Raw genomic sequence first — 8811 nt, 5'->3', positions numbered from 1 at the left:
TTTCTGATTTCACTGCGAGATCAGTCTAGTAGGAAATATGTCAACAGGTCAAAGAAAACCATGATCGTCAAGACACTTCACAGAGACCTTAAGCTAGGACTTTTATACCATTTTAAAATTATAATTAATTTCTTTGAGAGTAAAATGTTTTTTAAGTAAAACCCCTTAACTAGCTGTGGCTTATCTATTTGGGCAGGTGACACTGCCCCACCAAAATATTCATCCATTTGAAAGTCATACTACAGTATAAACTGTACTATATAGATCCATAAAATAAACTGTCAATAATGCCATTTATTAACCCAGAAATTGTCCTGCTCCTACGAAAAGCTCAGGATCAGATTGCAAAATGCTCAGGGCGACCCATCGGCCTCCATCAGTTCCAAAAAAAAATGCTCTCTAGTGTGTGTCGGTGTGTGTGTGCGCGTCTTTGGTGTGTAAGGTTTTGGAATGAAGGGGTGTGGCTAATTCAACTAATGGTCTGGTGGAAGTTCCAGAATTGCTTACAATCTGAATGAAACAACATTTCATTCAGATTGTATATTTCAACAATCAAACAGCAATTTATAAAACAACATTCTAAGAAAGTCAGCATTCTAAGGTCAGGTCAATAGCACCAAGATGTTTTCATCTGAATACGCATTGATTTTCAGAAGACGACTCTCATCCGCATCAACATTAGAGTGCCACTTTGAGTTGGAATTATGCAAATACACCACACACTTTCTATCAGGTAACACATTCTGTTAGGTGTTTGCATGTTTAATGAGTTGAATAATGTAAAACCTCCACGCAGTGATGCGTAACCAATCGTGCTCAGAGCAAGAATCTGATATCTGGGGGTCAGAAGCTGCTACTGATCTTAACATTAAATCTGAACATTCCAATTTCAAAATATCCAGGTAGCCGGTTGGAAACAATGCAAGCTTTATTCTATTCTCGTTTAGTTTGTAATATCTGATAAACTAATCAAATTCAGCTACTGAACACCTAAGAGGTGCAGTCCTGTGACTGGCTCAGGTAATTAACATCCTTGAGACATTAGACTGAAATTGTACAACTAAACACAATTCAAAGGCTGTGATAAATCTGCTCATGGTCTATGGCTAAGCAGCTTTTTATTTGTATGGGTAAAGATGTACATAATAAAGGCATATAATAGGCAAACATTTATTTTGACAATCCATTGGATCCATGTGGCATCTGAGATTAAACTGACCTAGGATCTATAAGCACAGTTGTACATACAAACATTACCAGTAATAACAAAGGCTCAGATGTGTCATTCAAGAATTCACACCGTAGTTCTGACAAATTAAAAAAAGACAAATATATCAATGCTTTTATTGAGTGTCATTTTTGGAGTGTCTGGGTACCAGACAAAAACATTACAAAACCATGAACACCTTTCCTTTCTTCTCCTGTTGCTATTGACCGGAATCGACAACGGAACATCTGTGCAATGTATTGAATATCGTTTTATTAAAAAAAAAAAAAGTCACCTTAAAAGAAAAAAGAAAAGAGAAAGAAATCCAAAACTGAACGGTCAGTTCAATACTTAACTATGTACAAGGAAAATACAATTTCAAGCACAATTTAAATCTGAGTTCTCTCGTCATTGTAAAATAAAGTCGAAACAAATAGTGTACATGTGTCTGTCTGCATTGCTGAGTTTTTGCATTAGACAACCTATTTGAGTTCCCTACAATTCCTAACAAGAAGGGCCAAACTAAACCAGTGGTCTGCGCATCGTTAACAAATTTGTAACAATTACATATCTCCCGTCATACTTACTTCCTGACAGGATGCCACAACCTCTTTTATATTCCACCATCATTTGGAATTATCTTAGGATGATGCTGGATTAATGACGTCAGTGCACTGTGGTTCACAGAATGGCCCGAAGCGGCCGTACACATCTTTCGCCCTTACAGCAAAATAATATGTTGACCCTGACACAAACTGGGTCAAAGTGCACGCCATGGGTAATGGTAGTGCCTTCACTTCCCCAATCTTTTTCCACAGTGACGAGGCACCTGGGCTCGCTACTGTCCCCTGGTGGTCCTGGTGATAGGCGTACAGGTGATAGGTATCTACAGCAGCACAGTTGCGGTCCGTTTCCGCAACACACCAAGAGAGGACAATTCCATTTTGGCTCTGAACACGAGCCAGTTTGAGCTGAGGCTGCTGTGGAGGGGAGGTGTGGGCAGCCTCTGGTGGGAGACGTGCAGGTGGCGATGGTGCTAGTGGTAATGGAGGAAGAGAGGTGGAAGATGAGCTGGGACGGGATAGAGAGGGAGAGTCCTGAACACGAACAAACGGGCAAAGGAAGAAGGATTATTATAAGAGCCACTTGGTGTCATCTTTTAGTGCATAATAGCCTAATAGGTGCTGTATTTAAGGGCCAATATAAACATCAGTAACTGCCTTATGTATTCTCTTAAATGGGGGAAAACAGGAATTATGGCACATGTAACAAAGTCAGAAATATAAACCAATTCAGGTCTTTGACTAATCTATGTAATATTTAATTATGGCAACACACTCACCACAGAGGAGCGTTGTGCTGTTCGAGCTCCTGAAAATGGAAACAATTAATTAATTCATTGATTGATAGATCTATTGTCACACATTATACATACATTTCTGCATATATACAGGGATTTTTTTTTTTAAGCTGAGGGTCAGAGTGCAGGGTCAGCCATGACACAGTGCCCCTGGAGCAGATAGGGTCAAGGGCCTTGCTCAAGTGCCCAACAGTGGTGTCTTGGCGGTTGGGGTTGAACCCCCAACCTTCTGGTCAGTAACCCAGAGCCTTAACCGCTGAGCCATCTTATATAGAGGGAAATCCTGCTGTAAGATGTTAAAGGAATAGTTCACCCAAAAATTAAAACTCTCCCATCATTTACCCACCATTAAGCCATCTCAACCTTGTACGACATTCTTCTGCAGAACAGAAAGTTCATAGATGTATGAGCGTTTATACCCATACAGTGCTAGTCAACGGGGTCTTTCAAGCTCAAAAAATGACAAAGGCAGTAAAAAGTCACCGTTAAGACTCGAGTGGTTTAATTCACGTCTTCTGATGCGATGCGATCAGTTTTGGGTGAGAAACAGACCAAAAATGTACTCTTATCTCAATATTAACACCAGCATTCTCCTTGGCACGTTCATGAGAGAAGCTCGATCACACTTCCTTGCGCTTGACGCATGCGCAGAGCATATCCTTTTTCGAGCTTGAAAATGTTAAACCCCATTCACTTGAATTGTATGGATATAAACACATAGTGGCCAAAGGATGAGGATGGCATAAGGATGAGAATATTATTTTTGCTGAACTACTCCTGTCAGAAGCAACAGATATACAAAAATATGGGCATATATCAAAATAAGGAAAAAGCAGAGTGAGAGGGAAGAACAAAGTAATACATGGAAAAGCAAGAAAAAGACAACATGATTGAATCACTCACCAGAATTAGGGGTGGAGCTGACTGAAGGTGGTTGCCCAGCAGCACGCTGGGTAGTGAGAGGGGAAACAGTGGCCTTCTGGACTCCTGTCACTGCAAAGCACCCACAAAGAAAGAAGATATGAGAAAACAAACCACTGACATCAAGAGTGAAGGAACAAAGTGAGAGGGGAAAAAACTCAGGACATGGTTGAGGCAATTCAATCCAGGAAGGCAAGTTAATTTCTGAGGTAAATTTAAAGTCGGATTGTTCACTACTGAAATTGGACTGAATTCAACATTGGCACAGGCAGATGAAGACTGAAGGATGAAATTCAGTGGTGTCTTACCTTGAACATCGTCATCATCTTCAGTTAGATCTATCACAGAACCTTTGGGACGCCCAGGCTGTATAGAGACATTGAGTTATGATTAACTAAGAAATTAAGTATAAAACTGCTATGTTGGAAAATTATTGTATAATGTTTGTGTAATAATACATAGTTTTAACTTCTCATGGTTCACGGTAAACTGGGTCGTTTCTACGTATAAGCAGCCACTAGGGGGCCCCTCAAAACAAAGTTGTTATATATATATATATATATATATATATTTGCTTAAAGCTGCATGGAAGACTCAGGCAGCTGTTATGGCTCAATTAGAAAGTTATAGGGGACCTACAAGTTGGATTTTGATTAGGACCCCATATGTTCTGAAATGGCCCTGACAATAAGATACACTTACCTGAGGTGTTTTGCTTGTTGAGGCCTGATTATCTATTTAAAAGAAAGGAGGAAAAAACTATTAAAGTGAATGTAAATTATAATCAGATATCAGTCTGTTTATAAAAAAAAAATCTAATAATTTTAAAACCTAAAACATAAAATCATTAAAATATAATTACATGTATAATGAAATTTAACAAGACAAAATGTATGGACCTTTTCATGTACATATTTATTTATATGTATCCTTTGAACAGGAGAACCGACAAGACTACAGCTTGAAATAAAATCATGCACTTTTCACTAAATCTAAATGTGTATTTGCATTTAAGTAAAAACACACACTCATACCTGTCTTTGAAGCCAGTGCAGAGGCTGATGGTGGACCTGCTGCAGCAGCTGCCGATCCCGTTGCTGCAGGTCCTGTGGTTCCTGGAGAAGAGGTGGCTGTAGACACTCCCACAACAGCAGCACACTGTATAGGTGTTCGGGCTGTTGTCACAGATATCCCTGTGCTGGGTGAACTAACAGTCCCTGTGCCACCTGGATACACTGCTCTTGCTAACGACATTGCTGGTCCTGACGATGTCACCAGTGTAGAGGAAGACGAAGGAAGAGTGCCTGCTTGTTTTTGAATGATGAAAGTGGTAGCAGGTGTAGTCGTCTTTGCCTTATTGATACTATTAACCGTAGATAGGGACGACACTGGAATTAAACCAACACCACCAGTAGCATTGACTAATGCCCCACTTTGCCCATTTGCCATTGCTAATGGCAGCTGAATCAAAAGAGGCTGAATAGACACTGACTGACCCACTGATGTTGCTGGGGTACTAGTCATGACCCCTGTACTGGGACCAGTCTTTAGGACTAGAGTGCCTGTCTGAGATTGGCCAGGCAGAGAGGTGGATGAGGGAGTAGAGCTTGTTGTTGTGGAGATGATCTGTAAAATAGGTGCGGGGGAAGCTAGTGCAGAGGAGGTTGGCGTAGCCTGAGAGGACATAGGTTTAGGCTGGGCTGGGATTGCTGGGGGAAGAAGACGACAAATGAATTTTTCCCAAAAAGTTGAATGAGTACTAGAATTAACTATAAGATATAATCAAGCACTTTTTAAAAGCTCACCAGTTGAATTAGCAGAACCTGTGGGTTGACTGGACATTTTGGGATCCATTGTAGTTTTAACAGTACTATGAAAGAACAGGAATGGAGGGGGAGTTTTAGAAATGATAAAAGCATGGTGGTGACAAGTAAAATTATAAAATAAAATAATTTTACACTAAATAAAAATTATAAAAAATTGCTAAACCATACAAATGTAGTAGTATGAGCGCAAATAATATTTGAACCATTTTAGATATTTAGGCCTATATATTACTCGCACTTTGTAAATTTACAGTAGGTGCTCTCAGTCTCCACACAGACTTATGATGCTCATATTACATAACGAGCAGATATTGCAGATGAGTATTTATTTATAACTAATTTAACTGGTAGTCTGTGGTGTTTACCGTTGCGGTGTAGCCTGGGTCATGTTAGTTGCACTGGTGGCCTGAGCAGCAGATGAAAAAGGAAAGAAAAAGCACATTTTACCAACTTTACATTTAAAATAAAAAAAGTTTGTCTGCAATCAAAAACTGATAATTTGACCATCACAATGACTGGTTTATATATTTATTCCCACATTTTCACCATTGGTTCACACACTTACCACTTGAGCTCTCTTCGAGTTCTCCGAGGCCTGATTAGCAGCACCAAACTTTTTGGCTAGACGTGCAATCTTAGCCTAAAATTAAATAAGAAATGTAATTCAGTTTTGTACGGTTAAATGCCTAGTACGATCTGATTTTGGTGTGAAGCACTTGATCATGAGCAGGGCATTTGTACAGCAGATGGTCAACCAGAAAGTTCTTTACCACTGGTATAAGCTGGTACACACAGGTCACGAGAGATTTATTCACAAAATCAGTGCCAGGTGGCAAAAAAAAATAAATAAAAAGGAATAGTTAACCCAAATTTGTACATTTTCTCATTTACTCACCCTTATGCCATCCCAGTTGTGTATGACTTTTTCATCTGCTGAACTCGAATTAAGATTTTTAGAAGAATTTCTCAGCTCTTTTGGCCCATACAATGCAACTGAATGGGTGCCAAATTTTGAAGCTCTAAAAATCACATATGTCAGCACTTAAGTAATCTGTAAGACTCCAGTGGATAAATCAATGTCTTCAAAAGTGATATGATAGGTGTGGGTGAGAAACAGGTCTATATTTAAGTTCTTTACTTTAGATTGCCCTCCCTACTCAGTTAATCTCCACTTTAACTTTCACATTCTTTTTGCGTGTTTGGTGATTCACATTCTTCATGCAGATCACCTACTACTGGGCAGGGAGAAGAATTTCTTGCAAAAAAAGGGCTTAAATATTGATTTGTTTTTCACTCACACCTATCATATCACTTTTGAAGACATCGATTTAACCACTGGAGTCTTATGGATTACTACTTCTATGATGCTTTTTGGCACCCATTCACTTGCATTATGAGGACCTTCAGAGCTTTTCTTAAAAAAAAAAAAAATGTTGTTGAGTAAATGATGAGAGAATTAATTTTTTTTGTGAACTAACCCTTTAAGTTCAAACAAAACATGTTGTGAGGTGGGCTAGAATATAGACATTAGGATTTGTAAATGGAGTTCAATGCAATCAATTAACGGTAGCATTGAAATTATAGCTCATGAATTCACTATAGGCATAGTGAAACCTTAAAATTATAAAATTGATAGATAATGCCGGTCATTCTTAACAAATAGAAACCTTTGTTTCAGAGATATTGGTCAAACAAATCACTTTCCTGAAAATCAAAACGACAATATCCCTACTGAAGAACATTAATGAAATTGATGAAAAACATGTATTTACTTTAATCTTTTTGTACGTGACATGCATTTAAATTTAAGTTTGGGATGTTTAACCTGTTTAGCCATGAAGAACATGGCTGCAAATGGTTTAAATCCACTAGATGCTATAATGATAACATTCTTATTTAATCTTTTCAAATGATTTATTATACAAAGGCATGAGACTACAGTTCCATTATTTGACCACAGTTTTAAATGTTAATTACATTTTTTAATTTAAGAGAAACACACTAAACATGAAATCAAAATGAGAGTTTGACTTTTAGAAAGTAATATTGAGACACATACTTATTCAACTGTGTACGCTCCCATTTATTGGTCATGACCAGGCTTGAGTAAACAACATCCATTTAGTGCATTTAGTCAAAAAGTGTGCACATTTAGATACTGATGGGTTTTGATGGTTACCATTTATCATTCAACATATTCATCTATGTTCACTTTACACTAAAATATGCAATCTGATGAGCATTAAAATGTCAAACAACGTCAATATGGAGAATAAAGACTAAATAATTATTAGAATGATTAAAGACAGATCCTCGAGTCTCACTACAGGCAGAAGGGTAACATTTAAAGGGTGTGTTTAAATGGCAATAAACATGAAAGGTGCAGTTTGGGAATAAAGGCTTCAGCACCATTTAGTTTCTAGGCTCATTTGTCAACACTACATACACTTTATACATTAAGAAAATATACATGCATTTTTTATGCATTTATGTATCACTGTATTAATAACAGTTTGAGTTATTCTCAGTAGCTTCCTTTAAATTTTAGCTTCTAAAAGATACCCCAGATGTTGGTAAAAGATATACGAATGGGTTTAGTATTTTGGCATTGAAGGCAAAAGGAAATGGGGACAATAAATCAAAGTATATTACAAATATTTACTTGCTGAATACTAATCTACGATACAAATGTCTGTGGCCAACAGCACTCCTTGGGGAGCGCAAGAACTCATTGACCCTGTCCCTTATCCTTTTTCGATCATTGTTGGTCATCTGAGGGAACCTCTGGGCAGTGGTCTTCATGATAAAGCGTCTTAGGTTTATGGGCAATGCAAATTTGCCCCATGAACCATTCCAGTTGGTGGTCGATGCCCACTCTATATACAGCTTCTCGGGTAAAATGGCACGGAACAGCAAGCAACCAAAACGATCCGGCCGCCTCTGACTGTGAAGCTTTAGGAACTCAAGCTGCTCCGCCGAGGGAGAAGAGAACTCCAGATCAGGATGACAACTTCCACATGATGCTGTCTCCAGAGCTGGACTCATGGAGATGACAGAAGACCGTGTTTGCTTCTTGTCTGCAGGTTCCTGGTCTACATCCTCACTTAATGGAAAAGTGACCCCGGCCTCACAGTTTGATGTTGCAGTGTGTGCAGAGATGAGGAGTTGATTCTCCAATGACTCTGTTGTCATCTGCACCTCTCTTAGCTGCAGCAGAATAGCTGCATGGGCCTGGACAAGCTCCTTATGTGCCGATTTTAAATCTGCCAAAGCTGCATTTGCGTTTGTATATGCCTCCTGGCTGACACGCAGCTCCCGCCTCAGTTCCTCAATCTCAGCTTCCCGCCTCACCAGCTCAGGCCTCGTGTCCTTTTATTAAGTAAAGTTGACTGCGTTTTATTGAGTACCCAATTTACTCAAATTTAGTATTTAATTATGTTAGGTTTATCAGATAAAGACTACCTTATATTACTTAAGACTTTTTTATATACTTACGT

General features: G+C 38.7%; 1 protein-coding gene across 8 annotated transcripts in view; it reads right to left on the bottom strand.

The window, feature by feature from the left end:
- Positions 1–1477: 1477 nt before the first annotated feature.
- Positions 1478–8811, bottom strand: part of atf7ip (activating transcription factor 7 interacting protein) — a 51752-nt gene continuing 44418 nt past the window's right edge. For all 8 annotated transcript variants that reach the window (XM_052137555.1, XM_052137558.1, XM_052137557.1 and 5 more), the window contains 9 exons: positions 5880–5954; positions 5680–5720; positions 5294–5358; positions 4523–5197; positions 4191–4222; positions 3797–3854; positions 3471–3560; positions 2550–2578; positions 1478–2304 (listed from right to left, as the gene is read on the bottom strand). In XM_052137555.1, coding sequence (XP_051993515.1) covers positions 1849–2304; positions 2550–2578; positions 3471–3560; positions 3797–3854; positions 4191–4222; positions 4523–5197; positions 5294–5358; positions 5680–5720; positions 5880–5954 — 1521 coding nt within the window. In that variant the 3' untranslated portion in view covers positions 1478–1848. The remainder of the gene's footprint in view (positions 2305–2549; positions 2579–3470; positions 3561–3796; positions 3855–4190; positions 4223–4522; positions 5198–5293; positions 5359–5679; positions 5721–5879; positions 5955–8811) is intronic.

Source organism: Xyrauchen texanus, chromosome 11 (assembly GCF_025860055.1).
Source record: "Xyrauchen texanus isolate HMW12.3.18 chromosome 11, RBS_HiC_50CHRs, whole genome shotgun sequence".
Taxonomy (NCBI): Eukaryota; Metazoa; Chordata; class Actinopteri; order Cypriniformes; family Catostomidae; genus Xyrauchen; species Xyrauchen texanus.
The sequence above is the reverse complement of the archived record's forward strand: the minus strand, read 5'-3'. Positions and strand labels throughout refer to the sequence as shown.